At 31.6% G+C, this 20,641-nt stretch overlaps 3 protein-coding genes and 1 long non-coding RNA gene across 16 annotated transcripts; 2 read left to right on the top strand and 2 right to left on the bottom strand.

Annotated features, from left to right (window-relative positions):
- The first annotated feature begins 384 nt into the window (after positions 1-384).
- On the top strand, positions 385-2,829 carry LOC117210477. The gene is made up of 2 exons (XR_004488111.1): positions 385-2,567; positions 2,659-2,829. It is a non-coding gene; the product is annotated as an uncharacterized LOC117210477 (long non-coding RNA).
- Positions 2,830-3,023: 194 nt separating this feature from the next.
- LOC117210474 (UV radiation resistance-associated gene protein) lies at positions 3,024-8,085 on the bottom strand. 3 transcript variants are annotated; one of them, XM_033453528.1, is made up of 10 exons: positions 7,357-8,085; positions 6,852-7,056; positions 6,110-6,697; positions 5,208-5,380; positions 4,891-5,117; positions 4,660-4,830; positions 4,441-4,583; positions 3,639-4,371; positions 3,475-3,541; positions 3,024-3,398 (listed from the first exon to the last, which is right to left on the bottom strand). In XM_033453528.1, the coding sequence occupies exons 1-10, from the start codon at positions 7,459-7,461 to the stop codon at positions 3,207-3,209; spliced, it is 2,604 nt and encodes an 867-aa protein (XP_033309419.1). In that variant the 5' UTR covers positions 7,462-8,085; the 3' UTR covers positions 3,024-3,206. The 3 variants fall into 3 exon arrangements, with proteins under 3 accessions (XP_033309419.1, XP_033309418.1, XP_033309417.1); XM_033453527.1 differs by having other exon boundaries at positions 3,639-4,583; positions 7,357-7,478; positions 7,714-8,084; XM_033453526.1 differs by having other exon boundaries at positions 3,639-4,583; positions 7,357-7,478; positions 7,558-8,084.
- Positions 8,086-8,381: 296 nt separating this feature from the next.
- LOC117210475 (FYVE, RhoGEF and PH domain-containing protein 4-like) lies at positions 8,382-13,947 on the bottom strand. Of its 2 annotated transcripts, none has more exons than XM_033453530.1 (8): positions 12,468-12,692; positions 12,036-12,373; positions 11,485-11,925; positions 10,680-11,395; positions 10,291-10,496; positions 9,773-10,138; positions 9,136-9,587; positions 8,382-8,771 (listed from the first exon to the last, which is right to left on the bottom strand). In XM_033453530.1, the coding sequence occupies exons 3-8, from the start codon at positions 11,916-11,918 to the stop codon at positions 8,666-8,668; spliced, it is 2,280 nt and encodes a 759-aa protein (XP_033309421.1). In that variant the 5' UTR covers positions 11,919-11,925; positions 12,036-12,373; positions 12,468-12,692; the 3' UTR covers positions 8,382-8,665. The 2 variants fall into 2 exon arrangements, with proteins under 2 accessions (XP_033309421.1, XP_033309422.1); XM_033453531.1 differs by lacking the exon at positions 12,468-12,692 and adding an exon at positions 13,860-13,947 and having other exon boundaries at positions 8,385-8,771; positions 12,036-12,220.
- On the top strand, positions 13,844-19,144 carry LOC117210476 (zinc finger protein 76-like). Of its 10 annotated transcripts, none has more exons than XM_033453541.1 (9): positions 13,844-13,982; positions 15,228-15,322; positions 15,407-15,587; positions 15,809-16,176; positions 17,635-17,904; positions 17,978-18,169; positions 18,238-18,456; positions 18,543-18,653; positions 18,763-19,135. In XM_033453541.1, the coding sequence occupies exons 2-9, from the start codon at positions 15,248-15,250 to the stop codon at positions 18,862-18,864; spliced, it is 1,518 nt and encodes a 505-aa protein (XP_033309432.1). In that variant the 5' UTR covers positions 13,844-13,982; positions 15,228-15,247; the 3' UTR covers positions 18,865-19,135. The 10 variants fall into 10 exon arrangements, with proteins under 10 accessions (XP_033309432.1, XP_033309425.1, XP_033309427.1 ...); XM_033453534.1 differs by having other exon boundaries at positions 13,849-13,982; positions 15,144-15,322; XM_033453536.1 differs by having other exon boundaries at positions 13,967-13,982; positions 15,140-15,322; positions 18,763-19,144.
- Positions 19,145-20,641: the final 1,497 nt, after the last annotated feature.

A 20,641-nucleotide genomic window follows, 5' to 3' on the forward strand; every position in this document is an offset into this window, starting at 1 on the left:
CTTAAAATTATAGTAAAAGTAAAAAAGATCTTCAAAAATGCCAATAATAAAAATTCTTATATTTTAGTCTTATAGTATAATATGTATTCAATATGAATTGTTCCACATATGAATCAAATTACAAGAAAAGGTTTTTTATATATAATATTGTTCTTACATTCATTATTATACATTGAGTAAGTTAATATGTGTATCTACATGTTTTGACATGTAATTCATTGTGTACGATGTTAAATAGAATACTGTGAATAGTAAACAAGAATACTAAGTAGAATAATTTGAAGATACCATGTCAAACTAATCAAGCGTGTTTACTAATTTTATATTTCATAATTTAAGCATGCTTGATTTTTTTATTTATATCTTTTCTATTGAAATAAGTTACACATCAGAAAATTTCAATTTTGTTTTCCTTTTTTATTAAGTATCAGTATTTTTCATTGTAAATTATTAGTTATCACATACTTAATGTTATTACATACGCTTTAGTTGGTCCTCTTATAGATAGTTTATATAGATATTAAAATTTCATGACAAAAATGACAGATGTAAAGTTTGGGCACTATAGTTACCAATCGACACTATTGGATTCAGATGTTCAGGTGTTTTAAATATTATATAATTATTTTGAAACATTATTTTACATTACAAGAAGAAACTGTTACTAAGACAACTTAATAATATTAGCTTCACACGGGAATGTATAACAATATCAGCTTTAGATAGTAACATCACAATTAAAAAAATATAAACATACACTGATCCCTATATTATGATATTGATTCTATGTCCATGTAAGGATCATTATTATGAAAATTTTTCTTATTTAGCTATTTGATATTATATAATTAATAAAAAGTACAATTATTAATTGTACGACCCATACAATACACACGCGTCCTTGACGCATGTATGCACAAAAAGATTTAAATTTACACATTATACTAAAATTTACTATATGTAAATAATAGTACCCAAAATGCACATATATACAGGGTGTCTCATCTCATATTAATATCTTGATTTCCATGCCTATTACTATCTGTAGCGAAAAATGTTTTAGATAAAAGTTGTGGCTTCGAGGGAGGCATATCTAATATTATGTCTTTTTGTAGATGGGTGCGAAAAGGTTATGTGAAGGTCAACTTTATCTTTTTAAATGAAATAATATATACTTTTTAATACATTGGTAGATGCAACTAAACATTCTCTATAAAAGAGTATTAACCCATATATGTATATTAGAACGTTATTAATTTACTGAATGTTATTAGTTTATATATTTTTTTAACTTCTATTTTGTAAAAGCTACCGTAAGAAAGATAATGAAAACAAATACAAAAGTGCACATATTATTACTTATTAGTGCCTTACATCTTTCCTTGTTTTTTATACGATAGGTTTTATAAAAGAAAAGTTAAAATGCTTACTAAACTAATAGTTTTTAAACATAAATAATTTTTTACAGAGAATGTCGACCTGCATCGATTAATGTATTAAAAAATATATGATTCCATTAAAAAAAACAAAGTTTTTGATCTTCATGCGCTCACTTACACAAAGCCTACTAACATTAAATATACATATCAAAATATACCTGTCTTCTTTGAAATAATTCAACTTTTATTTGAAACATTTTTCGCTATAGGTAGTAATGTATGATATAAATCAAAATGTTAATGTCAATGTCAAGTGAGCGTGAGGTATCTTATATATATATGTATGTATAAACAAGAATCATTTTGAGATGTAAAAGGCGCGTTCACCTAAAAACAAGATTTGTGACCATCACGAAATGTCCCCTTCGAAAACAAATAAATTCTTTTTGAAACACCTTTTTGAATAACGAATACCTAGTTGAGGAGATAAAATTTCAAATGGGTCAACCTGTATATATATGTATATAGATTTATTTTAACTGAACTCGATGGAATATCTCGAGATATAGAAATTATCAAAAAAATGTCTTTACAAAAATTTTTTGGTATAAACAAAGGGGACATTATATCGCATAAATAATCTTTTTGTTGGTGCAATAATAGGGGAAATTTTTAAGTCAAATTAATCTTTTCATTCGATAGAATACGATGGCATTTATTGATGCGAATTCAATGATCTGCCGTTAAAGTCATTTTATACATATGGTACAAGTATTTGTGAATTCTTAAGGAGACAATTGACATCTACTAAGCTGCTCGAACTGGCTGGCTCCAACGTCCCAACACGATGATGGTTCTTCAAATTATACAGCACTAGCCTGAAAGTGGTTGGAACATAATTTCAACAACAAATAGATCGATTATGATGGATCAGATCTCATTCCGTAATCTCCATGCGAACTTTTCTCGTGGGATCACTTGAAGAAGATAGTTTACAAAATAATCTGGAAATGTCTATAAATTACAGAAAAAGATTACAATCGCTTGCAGGAAGATGACAGAATAAATATTGAAATATTTTTAAAAGGAATCTTTAAAAAAAGAGTGGATAGATATGATTTTGAACATTGGTCAATACATATAAAGCAAATTTTTAATGATTATTGTTGCTGCTTTAATTAGATATTGGTAAGTACAAATTAACTTCTTTCATTTATGCCATCTGAATGATCCTTCATTTTTCGTACTTGTTATAATAGTGATATCCTTTTAATTGTAGATTGCACATATCTTCTAAGAAACATAAGATCAAGGAAGATAAAGGAGCATCACAGTAGAAATATTGCCTGTCAATTCGAGAAGAGAAAATTAATAAGAAGAAATTTATGACATTATGCTAAATAATCTCATATGGTGGGTCATTGATATGATCTCAATAAATGCCATTGTATTATGATTAAAAAAGTATAGACTCTTCTCCGTTACTTCACTTACCTCAATTGTTAATTATACCTAACAATCGAGGAAACGCGATATAAATATATGATAGATATTTTTAACACAATCAACAAATATAATTAATTCATTTTCTATTTAACAAAATAAGTAATTAGAATAAATATAAATTTGCTTGCTTTCTTTTTGTCTTTCATAATGAAAAGAATTTATGAGACCGCTACATTCTCGATTTTCACATAGTAATGATAATGTCAATATTGGTCTAATCTTTTCTATACAACATGCAGTGAACTTTTGTTGGGTCTGGTGCGTTTGGAAACCAACTATTACAACAACAACAGCGCTTTGTTCGATTCTAGAATGCAAATACTACAGTCGTGGTTTCATAACTTTAAAACTGGTTTTCTTATTAGCTAAAGCTTCAGTGCGTGCATATACACTTTCTGAACTACGTCTAATAATATCTATGTATTCGTCTGATGCTTGAAAGTCACATTTGTTTGTTTCATCATACGAATAACAATCTGATTTCTGTGCTGTTTGCATCAATTCTGTTTCCACCTGAAATATATAAAAAGATAATTACATCACTTTACCCATAACACTTTGATAGAGATTTTTAAATAAATCTACATACCACTGATTCTCTACTTGTGTTCTTGTGGCACAAATTTTTAGAATGTACAGAATCTATTCGATCTTTTCTATATATATATATAGAAGGAAATAATTTAGTTATTGATATTTTTCATATTTATATTTTGTTATCTTTGTTACATACGTATAGTAACATGTACTTACTTCGATTCAGAATTATATCGTTTTCGAGATGCAAGATATTTGGATGAAAGGTACTCTTCTGGATAGCTACAAATAGAACTTGTTCTTTCTTTCTTTTCAGTTTCTTCATAAGCACAAGATATTATATCATCTAAAGATAAGCACGATTTAGTAAAATGTTCTTTTCTATACGTTGAAGTTTCTGTTGTAACTGGCATATGTTCATGATTACTAGAACTTTTATCACTAGCTGCCATTTTAAGATTATCATGATCTTGTAGAGCTTCATTTTCTAAATTATAATCTTCGCTGTGCTTTCCATTTTTTAAAGTATTATCTACATCATTGATATTTATTAAGATTTCATTAATAATTGAAATAGATTCTCTAGCTTCATCTTTTTTAATTATGTTGTTATCGTTCGAACTATCGTCCCCATTTTGACTACTAGTAAGTGCCATTTCGCAACTACTTATAGAATTTGAGCTTCTATCTCTTATATTTACAGGACTGTCAAAATTATCTGTAATGTTAGTTGACTTTGACACTGAAGTTGGTATCATGATTTCAATGTTATTTTCTATTGCAGTTTCATTATTTCCTTCAGAACTGTTTTCAACATTTGTTATATTATTTAGAATAGCATTATTTAAAGTTTCATTACTACTATTACTTGACCTATCTTTTACTAGTACCAATGTTTTATTGTCTATGGCACTTTCTTCCGATTTACAAATTCGTTTTGATTGACTGCCTAAAACAAGGGATTGCACGGGTTTATCTAAACCTTGATCCAAAGAAGAACCGAGAGAAGATTTTATACTTTTTAATTGGCTCATAGATCGTGAAGATCGATGGCATTTTTCAAAAATTATTTTTTGCATTGGTGGTGTTATACTTTGTTTACTATTTCCAACTTCGATATCCAAAGATGAAGTAGAGTATGTTCGTTTCGAATTATCCAAACTATAAAAGGAAAGATAAATTTTGTGAAATTAAAAAATATTTTATATCATTTAATTAAAATAGAAATATAACATACTGTGATTGATTTGGTTTAATATTTATCAGAGTAGCAAGATTTGGAAGTGTTGCCCTTAAGTCTGTTGTTGGAAGGCCGCAGTACCATCTTAATTGAGCTATATTTTTATTTAGTAAGTAAACAGCATAACGAAATTGTAGCTTATCTTTACTTCGAGCAAATAAAGGAAACCTAAAACGATAATTATATATTACAAAAATTAGAGAGATGAATAGAGAGTAGAATACTCACTGTCTTTCATTGTCAGGTAAATTTTCTGTAATATGATCTATAACTTTACTACGTGATCCATAGTGTATAATAGGATATCTAGTAGGTATGTTAAGAAAATTGGCGATCATTTGTGTAGTATGTGCAACAAATCCCAATGCTACAGCAACTACAGTATCATTTGATAATTCTAAATCTTCGCTATCTGGTAAATGAACATCATGTATTCTAAATTTTCCGTTTCCTCCCTGTATAGCATGTAAATACATTAATTTATTTTGATTCACTTCATATTATTCTTTTTTAAAACTTCACATTCTATCAAATATCTTACACACCTGAGAAATAGGATATATTAAGCTTAATTCTGAAATTAATTGTCTTCTTCTATGTGCAAGTTGACTACTCAATTGAATATATGTTTCTCTTGTATCTATTTGATTTTGTCGCCATTCATGTAATCTTTCAATATCTTTATTCAATTCTCTATACCTTTCCATTAAATCAGAACCTGATTACAATAAATGTGTTAAAATTATTTTACTGAAATTATAATACACATATATATAGCCTCAGCTATATGGGATCACCTAAATAACTGCCTTATTTATGGTAAAACTTCTAGGACAAACTATTTCAAGGAGCACATATAATGGTGGAAAGAACTTTCTCTCAAGATTATTTTTTATAAGATTTCAAGGTCATTTGTATAATTTTAAATGGAACTCTATACTTTTTTATCCATCAATTGATGCATTTGTTTATTCTCTATACAAAAGTATTAAGGTACTTGGGTCTGAAAATGTTTAGTTTAAAAGATATTTTAACCTTAACTTTGTAAAACTTGGCATATGAAAGACAAGAAGAGACACAAAGTGATACTCTTGTGTCAATATTTTTCTTGTCTTTCATACATTACATTTGATGAAATTGAAACTAAGAGATCTTTTAAGTTATGCATTTTCTGACATAAGTATCTTAATACTTTTGTATAGAGAACGAAGAATCACATCCACTGGTGAAAAAAAATTTAGAGTTCTATTTAACAAAATACTAATTAAATGATCTTAAAATCTCATAAAAAGAAGCTAAATTTGAGGAATTATATATGCACCTTTAAATAATATCACTTTGTCTTCAGAAATTTGTTCATGTAATGATAAATAAGGCAGATATTTTGGCGATACCATTCAGCTGAGAGATTTCATATATTATAAGAATATCACTTAAAAGCTGATACCATAGTCTTGATTTTCTTCCATAATATTAGAATGCATCTGATTTAACACTCTTAGTTCTCCCATTTTTCTTGCTCTTTCTTGTTCTAACAATTTTGTTCTAAATTTTGCTACCTCTAATTCCTTACGTATTTTTAATATCTCTGCCTTCTTCTCCCTGCTCACTTTACGAGGTTGAAACAATCTGTTTAATGAAGATTGTGGATACTTTGATGGGTGAAAGTTATCTCCAGAAGCAATTTGTATCCGAAGTGTTTGTACCGATTCCGTTTGCTGTTTTAATGCTTGCATTTTATTTCTTAAGCTGGTAAGCTTACTCACTGTATAACTATCTCTTATTTCAGATGCATTGACCTTTATATGTAGATACCTTTTTAATTCAGGAGTTTCAATGAAACAATATACTGGAGTGAAAAAGCCACCATGAAATTGAAAAATTAAAGAATTTTCTTTCAATATGGTTTCTAAATTATTTGGTAGTTTTGGGCCGATATATGCCAAACCAGTAAAAGATATGCCCCATGTAAATATGGTTAGATCAGTAGTTGCATTATTGATGATTATCCTTTTCCACAATCTTACAATGACTTCTATTGCAAAAAATAAAGAAGAAGAGAAAATATATTACAAATTTAATTAGAATTGCATATTGTAGTTATAAATATATTAGATCCCAAAACATCAATTTTTTTCACCTATAAGTGCATGATTACTTTTGAGGTACTAACAGATTATAAAGCTCACCACTGGCAGTAGAATAGCTGGTGGCATATATAGTTGGTACTTCTAAACTTGACCATCTTGGATTTGTATTATCAATTGCCTCGCTTGTATATATAGGAGAGGACATACTTGTTCTATGTAAGGTATAATAAAACCAGCAAACTTCATTATTTATATCTGTTTTCAGATTGCATCCTATTATTTGTATAAGATTCCTAAGTCTTAACTGAAAATTATATGTTTCGTGAAATAAATTGGCATACGTTAATCTTATTGTATAAGCAGATATAATGTTAAAACATAAATAACTATTATCATAATTAAAAATCTTATTTCAAAAGAATTAAATTAAATAAATGATTACATACAAAATTAAACATATCATCATTGTAATTGATAACTTGTTTGTATTAAAAATAAGATATATGATCATACACACATACTTTCATAAATACAGTCATAAATTTATAACGTATAAAATTTTATAAAACTGAAAATGGAATAATCATTTTATGTGAATAATTACCTGCTGTGTAGCAAGAGGAAGCCAAGATTTATATCGTGGAAAAATGCGAGGTTGTAGAGTTAAGTCCAAATCTCTAACAAGGTTTTTTGTCTCTGAAACCTCCATTGTATATCTTCATAATACTGCACAAATAATATCATGAAAAAATAAAATGACCTAATGATAGAATATATTACATGACAAGATTTAATTAACATTCACATTTGTAATGTGCTTTGAGGTTATATTCTTATGTCTACATATATTTAATGCTAAAGTAGATAATAATAAATAATATGGAATATAATATCTTTGCATAAAATTTTGATCTTCTTAATTCTATCTTTGACAATAATTATTTTTTTTAACTAGACGTACGTCCGTTATAAAACACTGTCATTTCTTAAATTTTGACAGCTCTTTGCATTGGCATTTCACATATATCTCTATATTCATTAAGTTTTTTGATCAGTCATCTCTCAGTACCGCCAAGCATCTAAATTCGAAGTTACTTTATAACTTCTACGATTTTTAACATAAAGTCCACTAACACAATACAAGTAATACATTAAATTTAAATTTAAGATCATTGTCACAGCCACAGCCTACTTTAGATACAAGCCGTGGTGACAGACGGTAAATCCGACAACAGTGCCCTACCAAGCCTCTTATCTCGATATAATGTAGAAATAATCTAGTAACTATGGCCTCCCGCGATTTTATGAAATGTTTATTTGTAATTTGTAGCACCTTCGTAGTAACATGTGGTATGTTAATGATAAATGATATTAAACAAATATCAAAATACAGCAAAACAATTACAGTTCAATAAAATAGAGTGTACAATAATATCTATCTGATTTAGTACCGGCTTTCCACCGCAATACAATTATAATACTTCAAACATTAAGTAACTTCATATTATGGCCTGGAAATATACAAAATACACTAGAAGACAATTAATTCTTTTGCTGCAGAATTTAATGAAGACACCATTGGTGTTTTCCATAATTGGGATAAAAATTATGTATCATACATACAATATCTTAAACAATTATGTAAATATATACTTATATATTTTTAAATATATAACAAAATGGTACAAAATATTGTACAACAAGCGTTTTGGCAATGTAGTCGCCGTTAAGTCGACATACAGTATACCAATAACAATCTGTTTATGCATGTATCTGTATATTATATAACATAAGTTAACGCCACTTTCATGTGTTAATTATCTACTAACGATTATTTTATCACTCTGCGATCTTATACGTTAATGGCAGTAAAAGATTAACTTGGATATCATAGATAAGATCGAAAAAATTATTTATCGCGTATGGACAATTAATTGATCTTTTTGTGCGTCTTCATTTTCCGTTGTTGCTAATGAAGGTAATTCTGCTTTAGTAGCCAATTGTAAAGCATGGAACCATCTGAAATGAAATTTGACGAATCTTAGATCGATTATAGACGGATCGAATGTTGGTAAATTGACGAGAAATTTTAGTCTGTCGCTTTCTCTGAATGCAAAAATTTGGACGACTATAAACAGCTAGTAACCGTAACCGCAGTAATCACATTCTGTTTGTGTTTATTGCCCCGTCTTGTTGAACAGACTATAGCCTTAGTTGATTATTCGACCAGCTCTACCGTAGTCGACCGATTTAGTTGGCCTGTTTATAGCCGTTCTTATAGATGATCGAATTCGCTGGTGTTGTATGTAATTACATATGTATACATACATGTATGTATATGTACATATTATACGAATATCAAAGTATACATGATAAAACTTACTTCTGTTTATCTTCATTTGACAACGCTTGTAAATAGTAACTTTTCCTAGAATGATGCATTTTAAGAGCTTTGGGTCTGTCCTTGTGACTTAAAGGATCCTCGTCAGACAATTTAATACCTTCCGTAACAATGAAACCAGGCATAGGAGTTGCGGTCAGAGCCATATTTTCAGATTCAGACTTAAAAGTGTATAAAACAAAATCTGCATGTAATGCAAACCATCGTCGTGTCCAAGATTTACTTGGTTGTGTTTTTAACATAAGATATCCAGATATAACGGACGATGCGCTTGCTGAAACTTGTAATAAACTGGGTACTGGGCCGGACGTAGATGTCGAGGAAGGTGATTTAACAAGCGGTTGCGTTAAAGCGGTATAACAAAGGCGGCAAACTCTCATGTTCTTGTTATCCTCGAATAATAACTTTTGATTTGAACATTTACTGCAAACAACCTACAAATAACAAGTAAAATATTGTAAAATATTATAGGAAAGGATATTATAGGAAAGGAATATTATAGGAAAAATATTATGGAAAATGTGAATGGATGTTAACTAATAACTGATAATATGTTTTCCATTCCGATTGTTCACAGGCCGATGGTTGCGAAATACCATCGGCGAAAGGTGGTACTCACTATTCCGCAAGCTCTGCAATTATGTTTTCGTTTCATCACGGAAAATATGACTTCACATATCATACATCTAGATACATCATCAGTCTTCACGACAAGAGTCTTCACATCGCCAGTTTTTAGACTCGCTTTTCTTTTCATCATTTCTTGCATAGTGTCGAATAACGCTTCGAGCCAAGCTGCCTTTTCTTCAGCCACATGCGTATATAATTCAACGCTTTTGTCTTCATCTCTTATGTAAAATGTGTTTGCTGTTTCTAGGTTGTCTCCTTCGATCACTTGCAAATTTTCGATCAGGAATTTAGCTCTTAATCGATACAATGGCCCGGGTATTAATCTTATCGAACAAAGTAATAATAAATCAGTAAACTGAAAGGCAGAACAAACAAAGAACATTTCCATCACTAAAGTCTAATATACGGTATCGATTGAATAAGTATTTATTATATGCATCAGTCAACAAATTTATGCACCAGCGACCATACATCCAGATTGTATATTTAAGGTATGCATATACATACCAGAAACAAATGTCTTTCTTGATGATCACCGCTTCTTGCTGAAATTTTAACAATACGACCCTCTTTTACAAGCTCCCGCGTAGCACTAACTAGATCTGTCGTATCGTATATACTCTCTTGTATTTCAAGAAGCTTTTTAAACTTGTCAATCTTCTTCATTGCATCATTCGTGTGATTAGCAGCAGTAGATACTAATTCCAACGCCTCTACGAGAAAGAAAGCCATGTCTGTTCGTTTGATTCTACGATTATTATCGTCGCCATCTACAGACGTCTATTTAAACGTGCCCCGTTCAATAGACGTTTAAATAGAAGCCAGTCCTTGCTAGATGCGCATTACTTTATGCGGAAGTAACTCATCGAATCGAATGGAACTCGAAAGATCCTTACTTTTAGTATCCTTGTAATCAGCATTTTCTTCTGTGAGGTTTCTCAAATAATCTTTCAGAAGAAGCTCGTATCTTGGTAATCTTTGTATAGGGCTTAACATATGATGTGGCAACGATAACTTGGCACACTCGTCCAATTTTTGAATCTCGTTGATAATCGCAGCAAATCTAGCGACTTTAATTTGAAGAGTCTGTATCAAGTTCATGGCATAATCAAAGTTTTTTACATATTCTGTGTACATCTTAAGAAAAGGTGCAAAATTCTTCATTATATCTCCGATTCTACGATCCGATTCCCAATTTTGCATCCTCTCTTGAAGTTGGGGTAACAGAAAATCGTTGTGAAACTTATAAATCGATTTGATATTAGAGAACATATGTTGAACAGTCTCTGGAGGAAACATAGGATGTGCTCTATTCTCTTGATCGATTTTGAACTGGAATACTTGATCGATCAATCGTAAAATGTTAACATAATTCTTTTCAGTAGCTAACAATTCTTCTGCAACTCGACGTGCATTTTTCCTTTTAGAATCTATACAAGCTGTGTTATCAACCGACTTTAATTTGGGAACCGAGTCATCAGTATGATCCACGATTATCGCGGAATTTGTGTCTAATGATTTTGTTCTTTCGGATTCTTCTTCGCTCTCAGACTCGCTTATCGTATACGATTCCACTGCATATCGACGGGAATTTCTATCTGTGGTTATATATCTGCACATTAAATGTCTTATAAGATACTTTTCCTCAATTTTTCGCAATGAATTATAGTTGGCCCTAGTTAACTAACTCTATTAACTTACCTACTATTCCTGTATTCTAACATACTGTGCGATACTCGTACAAACGGTACCTGCATTGAATTCTCTTCGCTCTCTTCAATGTCAATATGTTCCATTGAACTTCCAGCTGACATTACAAATGAACGAAAACGTGGGAAACCTCTGAAGGAAGCAATTTTATGGAATGAATGTCCATCGTAATCTTCCTGTTTCTTATCTTGTGCTATCATGTTGGAATGACTGGAATCTTCATCCTGGCATTTCTTCGATTCATTTAGATCACTTTTTGTATCCATTACTTCATCAGGCTCCAACTCCGCGTAAAAGGTGCTGTTTGACATTTGTTTTTTTGATGCAAACATTTTAAGTGTCCCGCCAAAATCGCTTTTATCTTTAGATTTTAAAAATGGTCTTGTCGTCCAAAGTGAAAAGTCTATTGACTGGTCCTGTTGCATTCTAAGCCTGTATTCATTAATCAATTAAATATTACAATAATTAATCCTTATATCAAACAGTGTACAAGAAATATGTAATTCTATAAAAAGAAAGAAGAAAAGATATTTGTTAGTTACCTTTTTGCAATATAATTATTTCACTCAAAAGATACATTGGATGCTGAATTAATTGAAACCAGCATCGATTACCAACAACTAAGCCCCCACGAGCCTCGTTGATTATACGTTTGGCGAACATGAGTATACATCTAAGTATATCGTTGTACCTTGATACAAATCAACGAATTACTGCTCTATCGACTCTGTCAACGTGTTGTAGTTTCGCATTAAAACAAATATAATTAGATTTTCCAACGAGAAAATTAAGATCATATGAACTAAATCCGTATCAAGCAACTATTATTTCACTATTTGACATAAATACTTCTTAATAAAATTTCCTTTTATTCCTAAGCCTGGATCAAAACGGATCACAAAAAATTTTTAATATTTTATTAATTATTAACAATAACTGATAAGCAAAGATAAACAAAATCTTTCAGTTACAACCTTCAATTTTGATCTATTTTGATCCGTTTGCTATTAGTATTAGTAATATGGGTTAATATTGACGATATATGAAAATCAGTATAGACAGATACATATACACCATATACCTTGGAATAACGCATACGTGCCACCTATACTTATGTAAGTATATGCATACTCATGATGCGTGACGCACTTGCATGCATTTACGCGTGTCTATAATATATTTGATTCTCATAGATACTGCATATTCATATATTTAACGAATGCACGGAATAAATTCGTAAAATTGTTAAAATATTTTTGTAAACAGTAAAAAATAGGCTACGTTTATTTATTCGTTTTCCTAACATTCATATAGTTACGATAGAATTGACCAATAGAGAGTAAGATTAGATCAGCAACATGTATAAAGAGGGGGAGAGAGAGGGAGAGAGAAAAAGAGAGAGAATTAGTGGTTCAAAAACTACTATGAGTGTCAAAAGCACGGTCATATACACGATCATCTAATCGGGTTTCGACACTCGCTAAGAAAACCATCCGAAAATTGAATCATAGTCTAGTCGTGAAAAATCAACATGGGAGATTAATAAAGTCCATGTTCTTGCGAGAGAGACAGAGATAAGAAAAGTGTCTCTGTGTCTGTCTGAACGGTAACCTCCTTTCCATGTTGATTTTTCACTAGTTACGCTTCAGTTTTCGGACGATTTTCCCTAGGCCTCAACAGAGAGGATTTCCTCTATGGCTTCAGTATATGAGTGTCAAGACCTGTTTATATGATCGTTTTTCAGACAAAGATAGAGACATTTTACTCATCCTTATCTGTTTTGCAGAACAAAAACTTTGTTGTCTTCCATGTAGATTTTTCACGACTCAATTTTCGAATGACTGTACTGAGATCTGTTTATATGGCCGTGCTTTACCCCACTTATAAGTATACTATAGTCGGTCTAACACATCGAGATATAAAGATAGAGTGCGTGAGTGAGCTGAAAAAGCGATATTCATATGCCCTTGTCTAATAACGCATATACATACATACAATAAATATCTGTAGTCTGATCAACGAGACGAGGCATAAATGTAAATAAAATTTGACTGTTGCGACTGCAACGATTGTCAACTAGTAACAACCGAGTGTGTCTACTATAAGTGTAGCACCGACCAATGAGTAGCGTCAGCATGCATGCCTGATTAGACAAGAACAGGAGTCTCTATGCAATATTCTCTTTCTATTTCCATATCGCGTCCACTTACGATTAAGCGGTAACACATGATTCGTTTGAATACTCCATCTTTATACATATCTCTGTGGTCTAACGCGACGAGTCCATAGATGTAAACAAATGCACGTGTTCGACAGAACAGAACAGGGCCTGCTCACAGTTTGTTCCTGAAAAAATGTTAATTCACCTGGATAAGGATCCTCGGCAAAAATCTACTACAAATTTATCCCCGGGCATCGACACTAGGCAGCCAATAACTGGCAGCCGCAGCATCGATCACGTGAATATTAAATGACCATTTTGTTTATAGGTACTATCTGATTAGCCTCGTTCAACCACTCAAATCTAAATTACGTAGGTGGGTAGTTTAGTAATTTAGTTTGTACTTTAAAGTTTAGTGCCTTGAATCGACTATAGTATAAAGTATAGAGTATAATATGAGTATACATATCAGTATCAATGGTCTACCCCCCACCATGAGTCCTGTATATACGGCTGTGTTCAAAAATGAGTTGTCGTGCGTTTAAAGAGATACATTCACCATCTATATAGTATTATTTTTCAGAATAATATGTTGATGAAAGATACCAAGATTGTGATGAACAAACCAAATATAAGAACTGGAAGTCAAGCGGGAAGTACGTAACTATACTAAAACTATAGGAACATACAAGACTACAATTTGGAGAAGGTTATCGATTATGTCTTTTCGCTTCACGATGTAGCTTCGAATAAAAATCATCATTGAAACTGCTTATCTAGTGGTGCGTAAAATTTTTAAGCATTTTTACGGCATTAAAATTTATTGAATTGATTATTTTCATGTTATTTGATATATGTGTATTCTCCGTCATGAGGTTTCGCGGGTGTACGAGTTTATGGGTAATATTTCCCAAGATTCTTTGGTACTAAATTACGAGGCTGCGCGAAACATCGAAAGTTGAATTCGCTATATGATGAAAAAAGACAAAGAAAATCGGAGAGAGAAACAAAAGACATTCGAATTTTATTCGACTTAAATACTTTCAATTTTGATTTATAGTTGAGGCATATTTCAATCAACAAATGGCGAATTTTTCGTATATACGTCTTTCGCTTCACGATAATTATAACTATTGCGACTCATCGGTTCAATTTTTTCGTAATTACCAATGCAATAATCAGTATTACTTCTAGATACCGTCGTTCCTAATGCATAATTATAGGTACATATAGAAAATATTACTTGCGAGATGTAGTGGTACGCCGCGAGTCTTATGTTATCGTTATAATCGTTATGCGAATACATGTTGTATTTAATAGTTAATCAATTGGTGTATCCTCTTGATTACATGAGTACTGTTCTAAATATTCATATTTCAAAATATTCAGTGTTTGTGGGTAAAAAAATAATTTGGTACAATAGACACTATAATAGAATTTTCAATGCATCGCAAACGAGTTGATGCTGATGATCCCTGTTTTAAGACAGATGCTTACCTGCGGACATGAAACTAAGACACAAAATAATGATGTGGATCATCGACGATCATCGCGAAACGTTCTTTGTTCGCAGCTCTGGATTTGTAGAGAAATATGTCAACAGAAGGCGCAGAACTTTCAAATCGTTTCATGACTCGAGATGTCGAAACTATGCCGGACGAGACACAGGTAGAAACACCTTATTCAGTATTCATTCACTGAAGCATTCATGTTATATCAAAAATACCTCTTACTAGTCATTTTATTCTGCAGAACAATCGTATGGATATACTGGAGTGTCTTTCAGTTTTAATTAATGAAAATAATTCTGGGAATGATCAAACAGAAGAATTAACACTAGATGAACACCTATTGAGTGGTGGTACAACCTTGACAGCAGTAACGTTGCCTGATGGAACGCAAGCATTTGTTACCAATAATTTCAACGATGATGGTTAGAAACTAATCAACACACAAGAGGAATATACATAAAATGTTGCTTCTATTAATAGCAAAATAGATGCCACCATTTTACTTATCTGTTCATGATTTCAAGATTTAATGCGTGTACAAAGAATAATATTTAAATATTGATAGAGTTAATCGATCACTGTAATTTGTATTCCATTATATTTCTAGATCTGTTATAACATTACAGATTTGTGTGTTTTATAGATATGAATTTAAAAAGGCAAACAACATTAGAATTGGAGAGTGGAGATACCATATTGCTCCGAGATATAACAGAGTTTGCAGAAGGTAAACCACTTCAACTGGAATTAGAGCCAGCAACATTAGTTCAAGCTCGTGACTCTACCATAGAAAATGTTGAAAACTATCCTCATGTAGAGTTTATCGATGGTAATGCTTATATGGTAGCTGGTCATCTTGATATTAGCAAAGATTTATGGGAAATTGAAGATGGGAAATTGAAGAAAAAGGATTCCAAGATTTTATTAAATAAGCTATCTACATCAAGAATAAGACATCCTTGTCCAAGGGAGGGCTGTTCAAAGGTTTACAGTACACCTCATCATCTTAAGGTAAAGATTCTTTCCAACATTATTGCAAATTACAAGTTGGTTCAGGTTTCTTCACAAAGACAATGTGAATGAATTGCAATATCAATTCTGTCAGAATCATGTTCTTGATTCAACCATTATTGTATGCCACATATGAAAGCCGTTATCAGAAAAGTTTACTAACAAAGGAAGATCCCCACCCCTCAAAAAATTATGGATCTTTGGCGATATTTAGAGGATATTTAGGCGATATTTTGGCGATATTTATATGTTAGGTATGTATTATGCAATATTTTTTTACTGTCCAAATTCACTTTAAGGGGGTGAAATTGGCTCTTGAAAATCCGGCTCTTTCGTAATTATGTGTTATAATTCAATATATATATTTTTTACATAATGATAGTCCTAAATAAAGAAGTAACTTCTGCCTGAAAACATTTTTTCTATTTCTCACATTTTGCGAGTTAAAATGCAAAGTCGGGAAATAACCGAATTTTCAAGGGTCAATTTTATCTCCTTAGAATGAATTTAGGTAACAAAGAAAAATTGCGTATTATGTACTTATACAAAGTGAGTCAACAAAAATGAACCACCTAAATAACTTTTTTAATTTTTGAGATATAGAGAAATGTGCGAAACGAAAGCCGTTTCGAGTAAATATGTTTACAAATTTTGAAGGTCACCTTCATTTTTTTAAATGGAATCATGTATTTTTGAACACAAGAAGGATCTCTCGAAACATCGAGATTTTTTAAAATTCTTAACAATCGACGATTGTTCAATAGCTGGAGCTCCTTGTCTCTATCATGTATTTAGTACGTGAGTGTTTTGTTTATGTCTACTGACTTTTGTCGTTGAACGGACTACATACATTGTACACCATGGATATCTGGAAAGATCTTGTTTTTGTTAATAAAACCAAGAATACACTTTTTCAGAAGAACTTACTATGAATTTTTCTCCTTTATTCACTACGTCCGTTATCTCGATTGACCCTAAATGATTGTGATATTTGAATTTATCTTGAGAAGGGCTACAATCGTATATGATTAAAAATACGTGGTTCTATTTAAAAAAAATGGAGGTGATCTTCAAAACTCGTAAATACGACCATCTGGGAAAAAATTTTTTCTATCACGTAACTCTCTCGGAACTAAACAACTCTTGTTTCAAACATTTCTTTGTATCAAAAAAAAATGAAAGAGCTATTTAGGTGGCTCGTTTTTGGTGACTCACCCCGTATATCCTCTATATATCCTCAAAGTTTCATAATTTTTTAAATTTGCGAGTTAGGAATCTTTCCTTGTAAGTTTGGAGCGCGTTTCATTAATCTATCATATGCTCTACCATATTCGTAAATTTAAATAATACCAACGTCCGAGTGAATGAATTTGTTTGATTCTCAAAGATTTAATTACAGTTAGTTAAAAACGATGAAGCATTATTATCATATTATATGAAGCAGTATCGTTAAACCAGGTTCACGAACGATCTCACACTGGTCAACGACCATACAGATGCACACATCCAAAATGTAAGAAGAGCTTCTCGACAGGATACAGTTTAAAAGCGCATTTGCGTACGCACACGGGAGAGAAACCTTACAAATGTCCAAACGAAACGTGCGATAAAAGTTTTAAAACATCCGGAGATTTGCTAAAACACGTACGGACCCATACTGGAGAACGGCCCTTCTTATGTCCGTTCAATGGATGCGGTCGTTCCTTTACTACGAGTAATATTAGGAAGGTAAAAATTTGGCAATACAGCGTTTCAGGTTTGCGATTGATGGAACAAATTCTGTGTACTGCATGTGTACTAGGTTCATGTCAGAACGCACACCGGGGAACGTCCATACAAATGTACACAACCTAAATGTGGCAAGGCGTTTGCTAGTGCAACAAATTATAAGAATCATATACGAATTCATTCGGGTGAAAAACCTTACGTATGCTCTATAGAAAACTGTGGAAGGAGATTCACAGAGTATTCTAGTCTTTACAAGCATCATCTCGTTAGTAATTTCTTCACTCTTTGTATAACGTGATTACTTCACATTCAACATATTTCTCTATTTTTCAGGTTCATACGCAACAACGTCCGTTCGAATGTAAAATTTGCTTGAGGAGGTACAGACAAAGTAGTACTCTTGTGATGCACAAAAGAACTGCTCATTCATTAGTCGATAATGATGATAATGTCGATGTTCTTTGCCAAGAATCTGTACAAGAGTCTTTTAGTCGAAGCAAAGATAGACGAAAAGGAAGCATTATGCGAGATAACGGTAATTCGTCGTTAAAGGTAATTTAGAAGATATATTGTATTTTGAATACGTTTGGAGAAAAATTTTCAAATTTTTCTTTTTACATTTTCGGGTATAACCGAAGATCACAGAAAAAGATGGACAAATACAGATTTCCAAAGCGACCGATGATTTAAATGATAACGAAACGCAGATTTTATTGGTCGGTGATCCTTCACAAATTGCAGCATTACAGGTTCGTTGTTTTTTATTTTCTTCCTTTATTTTTTTCAACTTGATTTATTCCTAGAATTTAATAATAGCACGCTTGGTTATATTTGTTATATTTTATGTCTTATTTTTAGCAGAAAATTGAGCTAAACGGTGGTTTCGACGAACCTGGTATTGATACTTCGTTCGAAGAACTAAATATAAAGATTGAAGATATAGAACTTGGATGGCACTGATACGTCTTCAAAATCATTCAATGAATATTAAATAGAAACATAAATTGTCTATTCTTTCTTTTGTCTATTTCTTCAATTATCTATTGTTTACTGAGTCTTTTATATATGTATGTATAATTTGTAGTTCTATCGATCTTAGCATTGGGAATTAAGGACAACTTTGGCCCATCACGTCATCGGAGATAGTCTAAAAAGGAGCATTTTGTTTATTAATTTGAAGACATATTTCGTCATTATCAACAAATAAATTGGATTGGAATTTTGAATCGTTCTCCTCGAACATATAATAGTACAAAAGTTACTTCGTTGAAAATTTCTTTCTTCTTTTCTTTTATTCGTATTATGAGATTTTTTAATTTGTTTCGATGTTATACATTTAACCTGTAAGCAGGTGTACATTTATTTCTTGTTTCGCATTTTTAAGGCGCGTAATATATACAGGGTAATTGGTAACTGATGGTACAAGCGGAAAGGGGGTGATTCTACACGAAAAAAGAAGTCGAAAATATAGAATAAAAATTTTTTTTTTTAATTTTTCCATCGAGACGACGATCTACAGTGAGATCCGTTATAACGAGACGCGATAAAGTGCACGCGTACGAGCGAAAATTCAAAGTCGGTTTTCTCGAAAACAAAGCCTTAAACGAAAAATTTTTATTCTATATTTTCGACTTCTTTTTTCGCGTAGAATCACCCCCCTTTCGCTTGTACCACCAGTTACCAACCACCCTATATATATTGTGAAAAACAAGCATATAGAATTATAGATATATTATGAGTTTATAATGACACATACATATATCTAATTTCGAGATACAAAATACGATTAAAACAAGAACTTTTGATGGTACACATTCTTTTGAACGACATACTTTTGATAAAATATTATCCCTTAGAACCCTATGATATCCTTCCACTATATAATACTTAGTGAATCATAAAAAAACACAGAAAATTTGTGGTAAAAGTGAATGAGAACTCGATCGGATATTTCATTGAATAGGAGAGAACATGATGTGTAAATTATCTGTAAACGGTTATACTCGTTGACCGTGTACAGACAACATCAATTGTTATTAGCACGAGTTTACTAACCAAATAACTATATTAACGTGTCTAAGTACGAAGTTTGAATTATTCAAAGAGAGATCATTTTTGTATCAGTTACGTGTGAGCATTGAGTCGGATATAATTTTTGCAACGCGATATTGCGAGTGGTAATAGTTAAATCTGCTTTTTCTTCCAGTTCTTTCTCTCTCTCTCTCTCTCTGTGTCTGTTTCTCTCCCTCTCTCTCTCTCTCTCTCTCTCTCTCTATCTATCTATCTATGTATCTGTTTATCTACCTATCTCTCTTCTTTCTGTCCATATCTCTATTCCCGCCGCATTTGCTCCACTTTTTATCTCGCTCATTTATTTAACCATTTTATTCCTTTCTTTAAATTCTTTCAATGCATGTATTTCGAGTAGTTTCGCTGTAGGTTTTCTTAAATAAATTTAGTTTTAAATCGATAATCGATCGAAATTTTGCGATAAGATAAAAAGATGTTTTTTACTGATACAGTGTTTTACTGATTTTTCAAATTTAATTCTTTTCTCTTTCTACATAAAGTTGTTGACCTCAACGCTTAGCATTATTATGACATACTTTTGAGCAAGGGTCGCGTAGAGTTACTTCTTAAAGTAGTCTGAGCACGTGACTGGTCATCAAAGTGACCAGTTTTTGTCTTTTATCCTTTCATGAAAAAAGATTTTATGATCGTGTTACGCGTGCGTAGT

Source organism: Bombus bifarius, unplaced genomic scaffold (assembly GCF_011952205.1).
Source record: "Bombus bifarius isolate JDL3187 unplaced genomic scaffold, Bbif_JDL3187 scf7180000008203, whole genome shotgun sequence".
NCBI classification, from domain to species: Eukaryota; Metazoa; Arthropoda; class Insecta; order Hymenoptera; family Apidae; genus Bombus; species Bombus bifarius.

Bases quoted from the DNA above. Each gene is read 5' to 3' on its own strand.
- LOC117210474 (XM_033453527.1), bottom strand. From the start codon at position 7,461: ATGGAGGTTTCAGAGACAAAAAACCTTGTTAGAGATTTGGACTTAACT. The intron at 3,542-3,638 runs GTAAGTACATGT...ATATATATATAG, and splicing joins CGATATAATTCTGAATCGAA to AAAAGATCGAATAGATTCTG. The intron at 3,399-3,474 runs GTATGTAGATTT...TATATATTTCAG, and splicing joins ACACAAGTAGAGAATCAGTG to GTGGAAACAGAATTGATGCA.
- LOC117210475 (XM_033453530.1), bottom strand. From the start codon at position 11,918: ATGCAACAGGACCAGTCAATAGACTTTTCACTTTGGACGACAAGACCA. The intron at 11,396-11,484 runs GTAAGTTAATAG...TTTAATGTGCAG, and splicing joins TTAGAATACAGGAATAGTAG to ATATATAACCACAGATAGAA. The intron at 9,588-9,772 runs GTGAGTACCACC...TGTTATTTGTAG, and splicing joins ATTGCAGAGCTTGCGGAATA to GTTGTTTGCAGTAAATGTTC.
- LOC117210476 (XM_033453541.1), top strand. From the start codon at position 15,248: ATGTCAACAGAAGGCGCAGAACTTTCAAATCGTTTCATGACTCGAGAT. The intron at 15,588-15,808 runs GTTAGAAACTAA...TGTGTTTTATAG, and splicing joins CAATAATTTCAACGATGATG to ATATGAATTTAAAAAGGCAA. The intron at 16,177-17,634 runs GTAAAGATTCTT...TCGTTAAACCAG, and splicing joins GTACACCTCATCATCTTAAG to GTTCACGAACGATCTCACAC.